This window comes from Narcine bancroftii, chromosome 5 (assembly GCF_036971445.1).
Source record: "Narcine bancroftii isolate sNarBan1 chromosome 5, sNarBan1.hap1, whole genome shotgun sequence".
Classification (NCBI taxonomy): domain Eukaryota; kingdom Metazoa; phylum Chordata; class Chondrichthyes; order Torpediniformes; family Narcinidae; genus Narcine; species Narcine bancroftii.
Genome location: NC_091473.1, coordinates 94,387,525 through 94,406,274, shown reverse-complemented (window position 1 = coordinate 94,406,274; position 18,750 = coordinate 94,387,525). Strand labels below are relative to the sequence as shown.

Below are 18,750 nucleotides of genomic sequence, written 5' to 3'. Positions count from 1 at the left end.
GGACTAAGCAAGTCGGGCAGCGTCCATGAAGAGAAATGTTTTGAGTCAGGACTTTTGAATGCAGAGTTAGAATTAGTTTTTGAAACTGAAATCACGTTTGACAAATCCAAAGGTTTTCTTTGAGGTTGTAATTAATTGAATAAATAAGGGTGAATGTATTCATGTGCTGTCTTTATATTTTATGGCATGTTACTGAAAGTCTCAGTTTACTGAACAAAATTAGTGTACGCTATTGGGAGTAATTTACAGGCATAAATTGACAGATGGCCAACAAGAGATGGAAAACTGGAGTAAAGTGGTCTTTTTTCATTTTGGGGAGCTTGGATCGTAAGATTGAGTATAGTGTATTATAGTATGTTCAATGTACAAATGTGCATCCCAATACGTTTCAATGAACATGACAAAGTAGATGTGAAGTTGATGTTTCATTTGATTGGCATGAGTAGAACCAGGAGCCTCTTTGTTTAAAATGAGGCCGAGGCCATGCAGAAATAAGAATTTTTGTTCAGCTTGGGACAGATGCAATTTTCTCATTTTTGAGCAGAAACTGCATGAGGGCATTTTCCATTGTGCATTGTCCCAGTACAGTTTTAATGCAAGACCAGCATTTATTCCCCAAAAGAAGCTGATGAGTTGCTGTAGTCCTTCTGATGAATAAGCTCCCACAGTGCTATTAGATAGGGAATGTCAAGATTTGGATGTAACAATGGGTTACATTGGGATACGACTCAATTTGTTTTTCTTCTTGATGCTCATTAACATCTGTTAATGAGCATTGTAGTTCAGTTAGGTTCTCGAATGGATAAAAGATTTGCGATCTGGAGTTGAACAGGCCTGGTGAAACCCAACAAAGACACAGTGAGCAGATTGTAAGCACTATTGGCAACAGCTTCCATGACTTTGATTTAGAATAAACTAATAGAAATTAATTAGATTGATTGAATATGTTGCCTTTTTGTGATCAAGACATGTCATGCTAATTTACCAGATTATTGAGTAGATGATTGTATAGTAACTACTGGAACAACTCATTTAATCACACAAGAAATTCTAGGGCAGTTCAGTACTACATTCATGGTGTAATTTGGTTTTGTGTTCACTCTATTTCTTGAAATGTGGATTGAGTAAAATTGCCTTATAATTTGTGTTGAAGAGCTTGTGAAGTAGCCAAGGATTATCCCCCTCAGAATTTATAGCTAAAATAGTTTTGTTTAATCCTGGTCTTTGTCATTTTTGAAGATGAAGTTGTTCTTGGGACCACCACTCCTGTTAGCATTTTAATTGTCCACCATCGCAGCTAGTTAAATAAGGCAAGACTACGGGACTTTTATTTGATAGTTATGTAGGTGATTGGATACGTGTAACACGAAAATTTGCAGATGCTGTGATTGTAGTGCAATGTACAAAACTGCTGGAGAAACGAGGCAGGTCGTGCAGCATCTGTAGCAAGGGTGGGCAACCTACGGCCCAAATTTAGGCAGCCTGCAACACAAGGCAAACATACCAAGTGCACACTGCCTGTCAGCTAGATTGTAAGGTTAGAGTGGAAAATGTGCTTGGGCATGAGGCTTGACTCTGGTGGTGAACACTGCTGCTGCACAGATTGTACCTCTTTAATCCATTGACATTGGGACCTGACCATTGCCTGACCACAGAAAATGCCATAAAACAGAAATTGACTCCCAAGAGAACCCTCAATGTTAACAAAAGCAAAGGTAGAACAAAGCTTAAAACAGGAAATAATATTTTACGACGGCACAGTTAGTGTAGCTGTTAGCACGATGCCATTACAACGCCAGTGATTGGGACTGGGGGTTGAGTCCCGTGCTGTCTGAAAGTATGTGCTGTTTAAAGTCCATGATACGCTCTGTGAAATTGGGCGTTATGATGTGGACATTGTGCAAACACCATATTATATACTTAGCAAAGCTATGTAGGATACTGTGGTATACCTGTAAACTTGTTATTTATAAGTAGGGATCAGTGTGTGGACTGACACAGACTGTAAGCAGAGAGCGGGGCAGTGGGATCAGTGTGGGGATTGATACGGGGCTATGGGGAGAGAGCATGGCAGTCAGATCTGTTTGGGTATACAGACAGACCTTACAGTGGAGTTCAATTCCGTGAATTGCATCGCAAGCTGAAATTATTTTAAGTCAGGGTCTCTCTGTACAGGCTGTTTTCTTAGATGTTCCTGCTGGGAGCCTTTAGCCTCCCAGTGAAAGTGGGAGGCTGACATCCTAGCTCCTGCTGGGAGCCCAAGAATGGCACCTGGCAATTAGGGGCAGCAGCGTCACTTTGCAACCTACGTTATGATTTGGATCATGTGCAGATTGCCATCTTCAATCTCCCTGCCCAGCGCACAAGTTTGAATCCCCTTTTGCTAAATAAAACTGCAATGGGTCCAACAAAGTACGATTGGGAAGCGACTGGACACGAGCATTTCCTTCAGAAAAGGAAAAGCAACCACATTGATACAGGTTGACTTTGATGTACCTTTATTCAAAAAGGATTCTGATCATCTTAACTTTGAAATATCATAAGTTGGACTGTTGTAAGTCAGGATTTATCTGTACAGAATGCAACTTTCTATAGTTAATGATCGGTTTTTCTAAATTGCTGCAGACTTGTGGTATTTGAATAATGTAATTATGGGGCCACGGATATATAAGCAGTTGAATGTTGCCCAAACAGATGTTAAGTGGCCACACCTAAACATGCCATATCATGAGAATTGCCAGACCACGCAGTGCTGGATAAGAAAAGTACAACCTTTTAATGGGCTACTTGGCTCTCAAACCCACAAAAAAATTCAAGATGATTGTGGATGACCTTTTTTCCCTCATATGTCAGCTGTATACGATATCAATCGAATGTATTGATACTTTTTGTCTGGAAATCGATCTCCTTTAAATATATTCAACAGCTTGCCTCCATTGTCATTTTTGTACAGATTTCTATAGGTTCACCACCCTTTTTTTAAAAAAAAATATCTTGTATTGATCCTAAATCCTTTGTTTTGGTATCTTGAGACTAACCCATTGAGCTTCCAGGCAGGAGAAGCATCCTCCCCATATCCAGTCTGTCTAGACCTGCCATTTCACTATCCACGTAGTTTTGCTCTTACAAACGTTATAGAATTATTGGGATCAAATCTGCCCTGTGACTTGCATCGCTATTTTCCCTTCTCTATCAATGAATCAATGTTTTACCTTTTGGATGGCCATACTGTATATTAAAATATTCTATATTAAAGTCAAATGTTGCTGCTTTTATATCAGATTTGTAGCATTTCTTATTAGTTATTTAGAGTCAATGCATGTAAAATAATCCCATTTGCCTTTGAGCACTTTGTCTTTTTTCCCTACAGAACTTCAAAATTCGTTTGTGTATTTTCACCCTTTTCATTTCCCGTTCTATAACTGTAGGAATAATGTGTAGAAGAACTAGGGTCCATTTGAATTGGGTGGATTTGATAGTTGAAACCACTTTCAAATGAGAATTAGTCGAATAATACTCCCTTCCATACATATTTTATTCAAGAGGCTTTATGTGCATTCTTCTACATTAGGTGAGATGAGTGTTTCAATTTTACAGTAAAAGTCCAGAAATCTGGACCATGCGAGAATCTGAACTTCTCAAACTTGTTAAATTTAGTGAGCTTTTGTGTGCGTCATGCGTCATTGGGGAGGAAGAAAATCTCACTTGTTATTATTTGAGTACAGCTGGCTTGCTTTTCCAAAGTAGCCTATGCTGTGCCGGCTGAAGACAAATTATTCGGCTGATTCTTTTTAAATAAAATTTAATTTGGAGATTCAGATTGGCAACAGACCCTTCTAGCCCATGAGCCCATGCCACCCAAATGCACCAATATGAACAAACCCCGTCCATTTTTGGAGGGTGCGAAGAAACTGGAGCACTGGAGGAAACCCTCGTAGACACTGGGGAAGTATACAAACTCCTTATAGATAGCACTGGATTTGAATCCATATCGTTGGTGCTGTAATAACATCTGTGTTAACTGCTGCACTAAATGTTAGGATCTGATCTCTCAGCAGAAGGTTGGTGCAAGTGCCCAAAATGCTTTTGTGTTTGGGTTGAGGGAGGGAATAGATGAAGATCTTCCCCAGATGTTGAAAATCAGAAATAAAACAATGCGAGAAATGCTCATTGATTCAGTCAGCATCTGTGAAAAGAGGTAGTTTTGGCCAATGAAATGTGACCGTAAAAGTTTTTTTTTTAATTTAAAAAAAAGCAATGTTTTCTTTTTCCAATCTTTTTATTGGTTTCTGAGAAAATAATATCAAATATAGATACATATGATGTAAAGTTCAGATAAAAGTAAATTAAAATTACAATAGTAAACAAGATGCACACGATCCTTGTCGATATTTTTTTTTAAATGAAAAATCCTATAACTAATGTAATTTCTAAACCCAACCTATTGTATGAGCAATTACAATCAAAGCCAGGTGTCAACTACTATTTTTAATACTAATAAATGTAGTTCAAAAAAATGAAGAAAATGAAAAGATTTTTAATAAAGTGCAAAGAAAATTTCTAGATCAATTATGAAAATGCAGTACAACTCTGATTATCTGAAGTGGTTGGGACTGGGCCTACGTCGGATAAACGGTTTTCTTTTTTTGAGAACTGGTCATTTTTTAAAAACAGGCCAGTATCAACAACAAATCACTTGTAACAATGTTTAAGCAAAAATAAACAACAAGGGAAGGCTTTTTAATGTTTAAAATAATATTTAATTCTCACCAAAAAAATGCTGGTCACTGCCTATCATCAACACCTCCCTGTAAAGGTTAAAACCTTGTGATTTTGATTCTTAGTTAATTTTGTGCCTGTCTCTTTAAGAGAACTATGGTTTGTAGTGATACCATAGTGATTATGATGTCATATTATCCACTGCTTACCCCTCTTCTACAAGATGTGAAAGAAGCATGAGCAAGAGAAATTATTCTATATCAATCATTGCTTTTTTAGCAATATTTAGTTATTGCTTTTGTTATGACAACTTTTAAGTAATTAGAGTCTAAAGGACTCTCTTTATACGATAAATGCTTTGTTACTCACCATTATGAAAGTTGTGGCGAAGCTATGCAAAATGTTTATCTTTCTATCAACGAATTAAAAGCTACATAAAGTAACAGCAGTAGAGTGTGATTTATTGGATTAAAGATATCTAAATTTGAAATATTGCAGGTTTTGTATTAGAATAAGGAAAGTGTTGTCTATACTCCCTACTTAGGCCCTGATTCCTCATTTATCTGGATTAAAAAAAAATTAGTAGGTGAGCACTTAATTTTCTCTAGAGAGGGATGCATTCCATTAAATCCAATAACCATTGCGTATGTGTGGGAGGAACGTCTTTCCACTGCAGCAAAATAAGCCTTCTAACAATCAGGGAAGCAAATGCAACTACATGGAATTGAGATGGAGTCAAAATTAAGTCCATTGGCCCACTCATTCCAAAAATAGCAATAAAATGGTTCAGAGAGATTTGTATCAAGAATTAAAGATTGTGTGGTAAATACCTCTTTTTCCAGTAGTTACAAAGGGAGGGACGGAAGCAGAACATATGATATAAAGTACCTTCCCGAGTTGTACAGTTATCACATCACAATGCATGTTTTAAACTGTTGCAAAAGTTGAATGATTGGGAATGCCTCTGATTGGCTGCAGATGAGAAAAATGGCATAAATGGGTGTTGAAGATGATGCAAGCAGGAGATGTAGGCAGCGTACAAAGGAGGAAAATACTGAAATTAAAAAGATGCAAACCACTGCATTTTTAATGGATGTTGGTATATTCAGATAAAACTTTTATATTAAAGTGGCAGAGTAGCAGACCAACATTGTGACTATATTTAATCTTGTACGCCCATTAATGTTACCTTTGGAGATTAAATGTTTAAGCAGCAGTTAGCATGTGATGATTTGGTAATTACTAACACATGTATAGTAATTTCTTTGTGGAATTAATTTGGATTTAACATCAATTAATCTGATAGTTCCACTCAAATATGGGTATACTTACAGAGGTTTGTATATGACGGTAAAGTGTATTTTCTTGGGATGGCATAGTACGTCCAAGTAAAATAGTTTCCCACTTATTCTCTATACAGTCGGCCCCTCGATCGTGACAGGCCATTACGTGGACGTGGAGGAGGAAGAGGACGTGGACGTGGACGTGGTCTGGGACGGAGTGATGGTTTTGACTCTCGTGGAAAACGTGAATTTGACAGGCATAGTGGAAGTGACCGATCGTAAGTTAATATTGACTTGTTAGATTCTAACACTTTTTACTGAACTAAGACATACTGCTGAAAATGTTAGCCAACTTGTATCAACTGTTATTGTTTTGAAATCACTGGTAGTGTAATTGATACCTTGGTTATGCAATTGTTCTGATCTGAGAATTGTTCATTGGCCAATTTCTCCACAAGTCTTAATTGTCTTTCTTCTATCACTATTCATGTTATATTGATCTACATACACTTGCTATAATTCTTCCTTTTCATTCACATATCCTCCTAAGAATGATCATAATTAAACCAATGGAATATTATATTGTATCCAGTCTTTAATGAATACCACGAAAGATTGTTACTAGCTCTAAAGATGCTTTAAAAGTGAATGGAAGAAATTTCCATGAAGTTGTATTTCTGTAGGTCAGGGCATTTGTAACCAGGGGAGTCTCTGTATTTAGAGAAGCTATTATTATTTTTAAAAGATTGATTATGTATATACAGCAGATATATAGAGAGAATAGTTTCTCTTCCAGTAGCCTGAAACCAGAGGACAAACGGGGTGGCAGTGGATCGCACAATTGGGGAACCGTGAAAGATGAACTTGGGTTAGTATAAAAGCTTGATATCCTTTTTATTCTGCTTTACCTGTAATTTCACTTTTAGTGCTGAAGACTTCCTAACTATTTGGCTTCCTTATATCATCATTATAGAGAACTTGATCAATCTGCTGTTACTGAAGAGGCACACGAGGGAGATGAGCAACAAGTAGCTGATTCTGAGAACAAGTAAGTTTTTAAAAAAAAAAAAGTTCTGAATTTAATTTATTTTTCACAAATCTATTTGATATGAGCCTCATTTCTACGAGGTGCTTGACAAAGTGATGACTTTCTGTCTTCCCTATGATAGACAAAGTTAAAGAATTTTATGTATGTTACATTCTAAATGTAGTATTATGTGACAATAATGGAGCCTTTACAGTATAGTGAAATGAAATTTACGCATAATTATTGAAGACCAGAGGCTTGCTCTGAAGTGTCAATCACACAATCTGCTGCCTTATCTTTTGACAGTGCTCTGGACTGATCTGTTCAATGATGTGTTACTATTGTACTTTGAAATTAGTTTTGACCACATCATTAAAAGCTACCCTTTTCCACTGCCATAATGTGGCTGGACCATGCTTACACCACAACTTGGTTGTCTCCAAGTTTGATGATCCCAATGCATTTTTGGTTGGCATCCTGTGTTCTATTCCATACATTTGTGATTATGCAAAATTCTATCATCCAAATTTGATTAGTTCTTTGTGCTTGCTAATCTACATAGGCTTCCCTGATGTTTAAAATCTTCCAAGTTATTTTCACGTCAATCCCTCTTGCATTCCTCTTTCTATGATCCTTGCAAGATTGGTCCTACTCCTTGAGTTCTAAACATTTGATCATCTCTAAATTTAACTGCTTTCCCTATTTATGCTATTACATTCGGCTCCTCCTATTACAAGCTTGAACCCTTATCTTCCCATCCCACATATATCATTTTACTTTATTCTTTGCCTGTTTCCTCTCATCTGCTTTGTTAAACAACCTCTGATACTTTGTGCATTTTAGCATCAGTTGAAGTATCTGCTGTAATACTACAACATCATAAGTTGCACAGCATTGTCAGGAACAAGTGAAAATTTCAGTTGTCAAAAATCTGTTCACAAATAAAAACTGGAATCTTGAGTGCAGGCCCATTTAGTCCTTGCACGTGAATTCTAAATATCATCAGTGTATGTGTTATATAGCCATCATTGTCTTATAAAATTATTTTTATTGAATTTTAACAAAAAAAGCAGTCAGTCAATTGCAATGGAACCTTTGGAGATTTACAAAGAATAACATATGAATCATTAGCGATACGACTTAATTCTAAATCCAATAATACATACAATATTGTAAGAGATAAGTAAGAACAAAAATGAAAAGAAAAACAATTCAAACCCACAACAATCAAGGTTAAAATTCATATTGTGTGTCGTGTTAAATCCAAACAAGCAGCCTCAGGGGATCCAAACAAGCACACCCAGGGACGTTCATCATCACACCTCATTAATCAAATTATGGAAGTGAGCTATAAATGAGTCCCAAGTCTTACCTAAAGAAATCTTGATTTTTCAGGACAAATTTTCTTAATTTTCTCCAGATTTAAAAAGGACATAATATCTAATAACCATTGATTATGTGTAGGTGGGAGCTCATCTTTCCATTTTAACAGAATTGCTTTTCTTGCTAATAAAGGGGAGATTGTTATAACTTGTCTTTGATTAGAAGATAATAATATTTAATCTTTAGAAAATAAAATATTTAATCTTTAGAAAATAAAATAATATTTAATCTTTAGAAAAACCAAATAGTGCAATTGCTGGACATGGATCTAAAGTGATCCTAAATATGGTTAAGAGTTGTAAAAAATGTCGTTCCAATATTTTTGCAAACTAGGGCAAGCCCAAAATATGTGTAACAAATCAAATATTTTACATTTGTCACAAAATGAACTAATATCAGAATAAATTTGAGCAAGTTTGACTTTGGAGAAATGTACATGATGTAGCACTTTGAATTGATTAGGACTATGCCTAGAGCCCAATGATGAATTGTAAATCAGGCCCAAAATTGAAGTCCATTCTTCCTCTGAGAAAGAGAGATTCAGATCATTTTTCCATTCATTGTTAATTCACTTAAATAAATTGTTTTCATATTCAATAGTTTAAAATATAAAGCAGATATCATGCCTTTATGAGTAAATTGTAACTCGAATAGCTCTGATAGAATTTGGGTCAGGAAGAATAGGAAATGTTAAAAGCTTAGAGTGAACAAAATGTTGAATTTGATATTATCTGAAATAATGTATGTTAGATAGGTTAAATATGGTCCCCAATTATTGAAGAGGTATAAAATGTTGTTGTATAAAAAGACCTTTAAAATTATTAATAACCCCCAAAAAATTCCATTCTTAAAAATTGGCATTAAAATTGGTTGAAATTAGATTATTATATGACTTGTAACTATAAATCCTAAAAATCCAAAAAATTTTCTGAATTGTTTTCAAATCTTCAATTTCATTGTCATGCATGTTGGTTATGATGGTTCAATCCATGAACTTGGTAAGAAAAGTTTGTGATAATTCAGATTTGATTATTGTCAGAGAAGCAAATTTTCCTGATTACTCTCTTGATACACAAAGGTGTTTTATTTCACTTGAAAATTTGTTACACTTTAATATATTCTTGTGAATCCATTGGGTTTAAAGAGAGTGGGAAATTTTAAAGCAACTAGGATCCTAGCTCTGACTGCAGATCTGGCCCACAATTCAAGGCACTCTGTTATACTCTGGACCCTTCTGCTCTGGCCAGACTCACTCCCTGTTTGCACTCTGGATTGTGTTCTGGGGTAATGAGTGGGCAAGATATTTAACTGTTTCTTAACAATTGGATGTCAGATTATTGAAGGTTTAGTTTTTAATGTCTCATCTTGACACATTTTGTACACATCTAAATAAGTAAAATCCAGGGCCACTGTGAAGGAGAATCATGTATGCTGAAAGTAATGGCAGTGGTTTGAATAGCCAAATTGAAGTTTGAAGAATTACCAGCAGGTAACTGAATTGGAAATGGGCAAAGATTTTTTGGAGTTAATATACTCCAAGTTAAAAAATAGTTAATTAAAGATGAAGTAAGAACTCCTAAGTGAATGCAGGATTTATAAAGACATAATATGTGAACTTGCATTTTGCTTCAGAATGCAATATTTAAAAAAAAAAATTGAAAGGATATTAAACTGGAACAATACAAAAAAAAAGAAAATTATTGTAAGGATGTTTCTTTGTATATACGTACTTTGTTGCAGTGAGATGCATTTTGGAGTGCTGGTGGAACAGTGATTTAGAAAATTGACCATCTTTGCAGGATCTTTGCACTTGGAAACTTTGAACAGAGAACTTTGGGCCAAACAATGATCTCCTAGAAAGATAATTTAAAAAAAAGTAATATGAATGTATAATGAAAAAATTACTGAGGTGAATCTGGAGTTCTGTGACAAAAATGTGTAAATACATTTTAAGAACACTTGTGTCTGAAATTAGGCACACCATGATGGAGAGAAGTCAACAATATAATAGGAAGTTGGTCAAGTGAAGGAAAACAATGATTAGAGAATTTTCAGAAATGAACTGTCGTGGTACATGATTTTGGGGTAGTACGTTTGGCGAATGTTTAGTGCCACGCCTTTATACAACGAAAGCGATAGGGACTGTGGTTCAAATCCCGCACTGTCTGTAAGGAATTTGTGCGTTCTCCCCATGGGCTTTTCCCTGGGGCTCCGATTTCCTCCCACCCTTTAAAAACATACTGGTGGTGTAGGGTGATTGGGTGTAAATTGGGTGGCATGGACTCATGGGCTGAAATGGCCTGTTACTGTGCTGTATACCTTTTTAAAAAAAAACAAACAAAAACGAATTGTCTTCCCTACGGGATGGAGAGTGGAGGCTGGCTGGGATGACATAAGTCCTTTAATATTGTGGTTGCTTTTGACACTGTAGCATGTTTACAATCTGGTCATTGAGAAAATATATAGCTCAGAATTGAACTTGTCTTGTTTGTACTGGTGCACCACATGGCTGCATTCTTAGCCCCCTGCTCTACTCACTTTACACCTTTGACAGTATGGCTCTGTATAACAATAAAGCCATCTTCAAAAAGGGGAATGAATGCAATTAAAAACTTTGCTGAATGGTATACTAACAACAACCTTGCCATCAATGTCACCAAAACTAAGGAGCTAAATATGGACTTTAAGAAGGGAAAACCAAAGGTGTACGATCCAGTGATCACTGGGGGATCTGAGATGGGTAGGGTAAGCAAATTTAAGTTCATGGGGGGGGTGCTATCTGAGAGGACCATTCCTGGACCTATCACATGAATGTTGTTGTGAAGAAGGCACACCAGCACCTCCAGGAGTTTAAGGACATTTGACATCAAAATCCATGGCAAACTTTGGATGTGTAGTGGAAAGTGTGCTGACTAACTGCATTGTGGTCTGGTATGGCAGCACCAATACCTCTGAAACGAAAACCCTGCAAAAAAAGTAATGAACACAGCCCAGAACATTAAGGCTAAATTCCCCATTGAGAAAATCTACAGAAAAAGGAGAGCACCAGCAATCATCAAGGATCCACACTACCCAGGATATGCTTTGTTCTCGCTATTGCCATCAGGAAAGAGGTATACAAGACTCGTACCAGTAGGTACTGGAACAGTTGCCACCCCATCAGATTCTTAAAGACTCATTTAAGGACTCTTAATTTGCGTATTATTAAATATTTATTTTCTGTATTGCAGTAAGCGGGTTAATGTTTCTTTCTTTGTTTACATTTCTCTTGTATACATATCTTTGTTCTTGAGTACAGTTTACAGCTACAGAAGTAGAAATTCTGCCTGGTGCATAGGAACAAGAATCTCAGGGTTGTGTGATGTCATGTATGTACTTTTGACAATAAATCTGAACTTTGAACTTTAAATCCTGATCTACACTTCTCTGCCCGCAGGGAAAATGAAGTAGAAGAAGTCAAAGAAGAAGGCCCAAAGGAAATGACTCTCGATGAGTGGAAAGCCATGCAAGATAAAGAACGAGCAAAAGCTGAGTTTAACATTCGCAAACCCAATGAGGGTTGTGACAGCAGCCAATGGAAAAAGGGGTTTGTTTTGCGCAAGCCTAAAACTGAGGAGGTAGGTATAGACAATTTAGATTGCAGAACTCGATTGTTATTATAATCTTCATTGTTCTTTTTGCAGTAAACTACTTTTGGCAGTTTTAATATGTTGGTCAGCAAGAAGGGATTTTTTATGGCAGTTGTGAAAATGTTTTACGAAAGTCACTGAACTGTTTTTTATCTGTTTAATTTGTATAATAATAGTAGAACATACTGGAATTTTTGGTGGTTTGTAAGCTTATACGCCTGTTTCTCATTGTCATTTCCAACAATGTATATTCAGATTTTTTTTTTTCATTTTTATTTGCTAGAAACGTTTTGAGAATGAAGATGTCCATACCTTGGACTATACGGTAATCTATTTTAATTTTTGATTTTGTTTTAGCATATTTACATGCTTGAGCTCATGCATGGTCATGAACTTATTAATTTGTATCTCAACATTGGCTATGATTTTTCAAATGTCTCATTGCATAGTTGTATTTGTTACAAAGACAAATTGAGACCTAATGGAAATTGTCTGCTCTAAAATTTGCAATCAGAAGCTTTTAATTTCTTCAGTGATCGAACTGTGCTAGAGGAAGTTTTAGATCAGTGATGATATTCTTTTGGGATCAATGTCAAGAATATGATGAAAGACTGGACTCTAAACAAAGTGAAAAGGCTAGATCTGGGCTGGGTTTATGTTTGAATGTATTTATAATCTGGTAAATCTTGCTGTTGCTTTAATAGTAGAAATGCGTATTCAAAGAAATTTGAGAGATCAGCATCATATTTTCAAAGGGTCATCACTTTGAATGTTATTGCACAATAGAGTAAATTCTGGGCAACCTGTTTAATCATTTGTGGTATTTAGGAGAAAGACTTTTAATTGTTTATGGAACAAAAACTTGCAGTAGATGCAATTTGACCACTTTGTATATATGCTTTGTTTAAATAGCACCTTCTGCAATAGATAATTTAATACCATTCCTAGATTCCCATATTTGGGGAAATTTTAAACATTGCTTTACTGTTCATCTTTTTGTTTAAGCTGTTTCGGTAGTTATAAAATCAATTTGATCTGATTTTTACTGTAATATATTTTCTGGAGTAACCCGAAGAGTAAGATCATAGTTCCTAACCATCTAATATCCTATCGGCTTCTGGCTAATCTGGAGGATATTTTTGTGGCTTTATCAAAGCAGAATGTCAAACTGTAGGTCATCTTATTCCTAATATCATGCAATTCTTATTTACAAAAAGAAACCTGATGTCAGGACTTCTTGAATTGCAACCTTTAATCTTTTCACTTTTCTCAACCTGGAAAGTATTTTCTTAAAATTAAAGCATTGTTTTGGAGCTTTATGGCATTTAGCAATCTATTTTAGCTGTTGCTATTATTGCTGCCTTTATCATAATGTAATGGAACCCCAAACTGTGCGTCATTGTACAGCAGCAATAAAACTTACACAAAGTGTATGTAACTTTATTGAAATTGAGACGAACATTTCTTTATATTTGAAGTTTATTCAATTTTTTGTTTTCTCGGGGTTCGACATGATTGTGCACAACTATTCAATTTTAAAGGTGCAAGCTGCCTCTTAATTATTCAGTTCAAATTCTGGTTTGCATTTTTCTATTAATGTGTATATTTATCTCCTTAGTTGTTCCTTTCAGCACATGAATTTCTTCATCTGAAGGCAATAATCTGGATTGTTTCTTTCCAGTTCATTGAGATCTTATAAATGACATTATTCCCATTCAAGCAGTTTTCCCATAACGTATTTTAAAATTTCAGATAGATTATAGTTTTATCGCTTTCGTGGGTCTTCAGGCTTTCATAACTGTTGAGTTGACGTACATCTTCATGAAGTATGTCTTTCCATTAAATGTTGAATCTAAATAACTGGAGTTGCAATTCAAATTGAGGTTCACATTTTGAGAAGCAACTTTATGTATCATTAGCTCTTGATGTATCGTTAGCTCTTGATTCACATTGTTCTTGTTGAAATATCATTTAATGTTCATCTTTTTGAATGATAACATTTGACCCAATTAAATATACCAAAATACAATGCAAGCATTTTTTTTTGGGAAACTTGTATTTCTATATTCTCAATTATTTTAATGGCCTTTAAATTCAAAATGTTGGTGATTATTTTTAAAAGCAAACTAAATTTTCATGTTTTGGTTGTGTTCTGTTTTTTTTTGAGCATATGATAATCGTGTATCGCTTATGCATTTTGCAAAGAACACAACAGGTTTAAAAAAATAAATAAATTATGATTTGTAGAATGACTGAATTGAAAGATTAAACTTAAATTTTTTAAAATTTAAAATTAGGTCTCTGATGAATCTGGTCTGGACCATCATTTCCGCAAACCAGCAAATGATATAACCTCTCAGCTGGAGATCAATTTTGGTGATCTGGGTCGCCCTGGTCGTAGTGGCAGAGGCCGAGGTGGCCGTGGTCGTGGTGGTGGTAGCGGAAGGAGCATTCGTGGAATGAGACCAGACAAGGTATCTATCCACTGCTGTTCTGTAGTTTTGTTAAAGAACACCCAATTCCCCATAGCACCTAATAGCATTATACAGCGGTATAAAAATAGTTTTTTTTGTTGCTGTGTTTAGTTTAGCTCAGAGACAATTCAATCTGGGAAATTTTTACTTGTTCCTCCATTGCGCATAGTAGGGCATGAGATAAACCCTATAATTACACAGATTAGTTTTACCTTTAGAGGGGAAGATTTTAGAAAGGATAGGGATATTATTGATAAATATTTGAAGTATATGAGGGCCAGTAGAACTTGGTAGAGAAATATCTTGTTTGACAAAACTGTTGAATGTAACAAATGGGGGTAAAAGTTGGCCAACTTGATCTGCCTCTGCCACTCAATAATGGCTCATCTTAACTGCATGTTCTGTCAGTTTCCCTTGATTCTGGAATCAAAAGTCTTGATCTCTGGTCTGTCAATTATTCAGTTTCCACAGCTCTGAGATAGAGAATTCCAGGGATTTAATATTAACTGTGAGAACAAAAATTCTGCCTTATTCTCCTGATCTCGAACCTCTTATTCTGTGATGATATTGCCTGGTTTTGGATTTCCCCTCAAAGGTGGCATCCTCTCAGATTATTTTCTTGCAAATAGGATCATCTTGCATTCTTCAAAAGTTACAGTAGCACAGACCTTGCTGCTCAACATAACTGGATAACTTGGACAACTTCTTTATCAGAAATCAGCCAAGTGCATTTCCTCCATAACAAGTATTTACCTTTAGAATTAACCAAAATCATCCTGTTCAATAGTACTTGGATATCCAAATACAGTACAACTCCCAATTATCAGAAATAGGATTTTCTGAAATCCTCATTTATTTGAAGTTTTTTTTGGAGCCGAACTGACTTCACAGGTTGAAAAACAAGTTTGCCAGTCTTGAAATTAGAAAGCCGGTTATCCTTCTTTCAGGTAACTCCCTTCCCTCTTTATTTCTATTTCTTATTTACCTTCCCTTATTTTCTCTCCAACTTTCCTTCTCAAACTATATGCCACTGTCTCAGCTGCAAACGGCCAGAAGAATCCCTTGTCCCAGTGTCAACAAAGAGAGCGGCCTCGCATCCAAGAGTGGTCTTCTCTCCCCTCCCCTTCCTCTCTCCCTTCTCAGCACAGCTGATCTCCTCAATTCCGACTCTGAACCCTCCCCTCGGCCTACTACCACGCACGCACATTGGACTCTCCAAATAAAAGTTTATCCGATATTGGCCTGGTCCTGGCCATTTTGGATTATCAGAGTAGTACTGTACAGAAATTCCACTGGCTCCCTTTTATCCATTATGCTTGTTTAAACCCTCCATTTGTAGAGAGATAGTTAATTTAAAAACTAGTGTAAAAGGCTGGTTAGCAAATTAAAGCTCAAAAATATAGGGATCAGTAGTAACAGGTAACCTAGAGTCTTAGGGACAGAAAACAGAGTTGTGACAAATGGTTCTTTTTCACACTGAAGGGAATTGGGTAGTGGCACTCCCTAGAGGTTAGTTATAGGAAATCTGTCTTGGACATGAGATTACAAAGTAAAAATATCAAATTTGTATATGACAAAAAGCTTGCAACAAGAATAAGTGTGAAGGCTAAGAAGATCTAAGCTGCTGAAACAAAAACACATGGTTTGTGATAATTGTGCCACGAAATTTGGGTGATGCATTTTGGTAAGCAGAAAAGGGAGAGACATTGTGGTACAGGTGACGAGTTTTGTTCTTGGTGTACTGTATATACCCTTGTAATTGCGAATACCGTGTAAAGGTCAGACCCCCCCCCCCCCTTATTTTTGGCCTCAGAAGCCCACCCATCCGAGCTCCCAGCCATTTAGACTCCTGACCGCGGATTGTCATCCCGGCCACCCATCGGAGCTACCGATGCCTTGAACGACACAGCTACTCATAAAGTCAAAAATTTGACCCATGTAAAAGTCAACTCCCACCCCTTGTCCCAAAAAGTGGTCCAAAAAAATAGACGATTACACTAGTACATATGGTATGCACAAGTCAATGCAGCTGGAGTAGTTTGGAAAATGTAATTAAGTATTACCCCAACAATTGATTCTGGGACCCTTAACACTTGCGATAAACATGAATGAATTGTGTGTGAATGTAGGAAGTATGGGACGCAAGTTTGCAGATGACATTACAACTTGTCATGTTGTAGATGGCAAAAAGGATTATATTGGGCAATGGGATGATATTTATTAGCTGATAATTTAGGCAGAGCATTGAAGTGTTGTGTTTGTAAGGTCAAACAAAACAAAGTAACTGATAGGGTTTTGGGAAGTGTTCAAGAACATAGGAATCTTTGGGTAGAAATGCATAAATTCCCAAAAGTGTCAGAACAAGTAAATAGCATAGTGAAAAAGATGTATGGAATGTATATCAACCACCATCTGTGATTTTTTTTTAAAAAACATGGAACAATGTAGCACAGAAACAGGCCCTGCTTGTCTGTGCTGAACTATTGTCTCTAAACCCACTGACCTGCACCCAATTCTTAGCCCTCCATACCCTTCGAATCCAAGTACCTCTCCAAATTATTCTTAAAAATCAAATAGAGTCTGCTTTCACAACTTTAGCAGGCAGCTTGCTCTATGTTCCCACCACTGTCTGCAAAGAAACTCCCCTTAATGTTCCCTCTAAACCTTTCCCTTTTCACCATTAACCCATGCCTTCTGGTTTGTATCTCGCCTATCTACATTTACCCTGCTTATCCCCCTCATAATTTTAAATACCTCAATCAAATCTCCCCTCATTCATCTATACTCCATGAAATAAGCCTTAACCTTTCCCTGTAACTCAGTGCCTGAAGTCCAGGAAACATCCTAGTAAATCTTCTCTACACTCTATTTTATTGATATTTTCTGCAGATAGGTGACCAAAACTGCACAAAATGCTCCAAATTTGGCCTCCCCAATATCTTGTACAATTTTACCATAACATCCCTATTCTTATAGTCTGATTATAAAAGCTAATATCCCAAAAGCTCTCTTTACCTATCTACCCCTTCTCCTCCCTTTCCTTCTTAGCCACAGGGCCAGGCTCCATGCCAGAGATCTGATCGCCATGGTTTGTGCCTGGTAGCTCATCACCCCTGCCCCAACAGTATGCAAAATAGTATACTTGTTAAAGAGGGGAACGGCCACAGGGATGTCCTGCACGGAATGTCGATTCCCTATCCTGACTGTCACCCATCTAACTTCCTCCCACCTCCTCGGTGTGATAGTGTCCCTTAACTATCATCTCCTCTGCCTCCCGAATGATCCAACTCTAGCTCCAGTTCCCTAACTCGGTTTATAGTCATAAAGCATCCTAACAAGCTACTCAATGTTGCCTATGTCAAGCTGATTTTATTTCATTGATTTATTGCTATCCATATTCTCAACATCAATTCTTTTGCTGATTTAAAAATTACTTTCTTTGGTCTATGAAATCCAGTATATTGCAATGATATTAAATTATTATACTGTTTTCCATTCCTCAAGTATTTCTATACTAGATTTGTTACACACCTAATATTCAAATTGATTGAAGTTCTTTTTAATTTTACAGTCTAGCATCTCTGTTCCAAATGTTGATGATCCAGAAGCTTTCCCAGCTCTGGCCTAAGTGGAAGTCGCAGCCTGGCCTGAAGTCCTCGGGGGGGCCCCCCACTCTGTGAGGCTTGCATGCTTAAGGAACCCTTCTCAACCATAATTACAGAAAAAAAAGGAAGAATAAAAGACTATCATCCATGCCATTCACACCTATGAACTGTTCACAAGGAATTGTTGAAATGGACTTCTCTTGCTACACAGAAGCAACAAATATTGATAGTTGATTTTATATCCACAAAAAATGGTAGCAGAGGGAAAAAAGCTGTTTTCATAATAAATTTTGAGAAATTATGCATTCTTCATGGATTGATACTTTTTTGTATTGCTGCTTGAAAATGTGCATTTCCTATCAAAATATAGGTGTGAAGAGTGTGCATCAACGAGTCCAATGAAGTGCTTTATTTCAGTACTTTTAGAATCCTTTTGCCTTCAACAGATGCTCCTCGTGCAGTTTCGTATGGGTGCTGATCCATGACTCAACTGGTGCAGTTGGTTTGAAGGAAAATGAATAATTGTCCAAGAATGGAAAACATACTAGTCTTAAGAAAACTTTCTGGGAAGCTTTTTAAGTAGAGGGCTAAGATTCCGTAGCCCCACCTTTTGATTATGGTACATTCTAA

General features: G+C 36.4%; 1 protein-coding gene across 2 annotated transcripts in view; it reads left to right on the top strand.

Annotated features, from left to right (window-relative positions):
• LOC138763732 (SERPINE1 mRNA-binding protein 1-like) overlaps positions 1-18,421 on the top strand; it is a 54,987-nt gene extending 36,566 nt beyond the window's left edge. Inside the window, exons 3-9 of one of the 2 annotated variants that reach the window (XM_069938409.1) lie at positions 6,140-6,280; positions 6,799-6,870; positions 6,976-7,050; positions 11,849-12,029; positions 12,325-12,366; positions 14,339-14,515; positions 18,087-18,421. In XM_069938409.1, the coding sequence (XP_069794510.1) occupies positions 6,140-6,280; positions 6,799-6,870; positions 6,976-7,050; positions 11,849-12,029; positions 12,325-12,366; positions 14,339-14,515; positions 18,087-18,143 (745 nt within the window). In that variant the 3' untranslated portion in view covers positions 18,144-18,421. Of the gene's footprint in view, positions 1-6,139; positions 6,281-6,786; positions 6,871-6,975; positions 7,051-11,848; positions 12,030-12,324; positions 12,367-14,338; positions 14,516-18,086 lie in introns of both variants that reach the window. The other variant, XM_069938408.1, reaches the window with a different exon arrangement.
• The last annotated feature ends 329 nt before the right edge of the window (positions 18,422-18,750 follow it).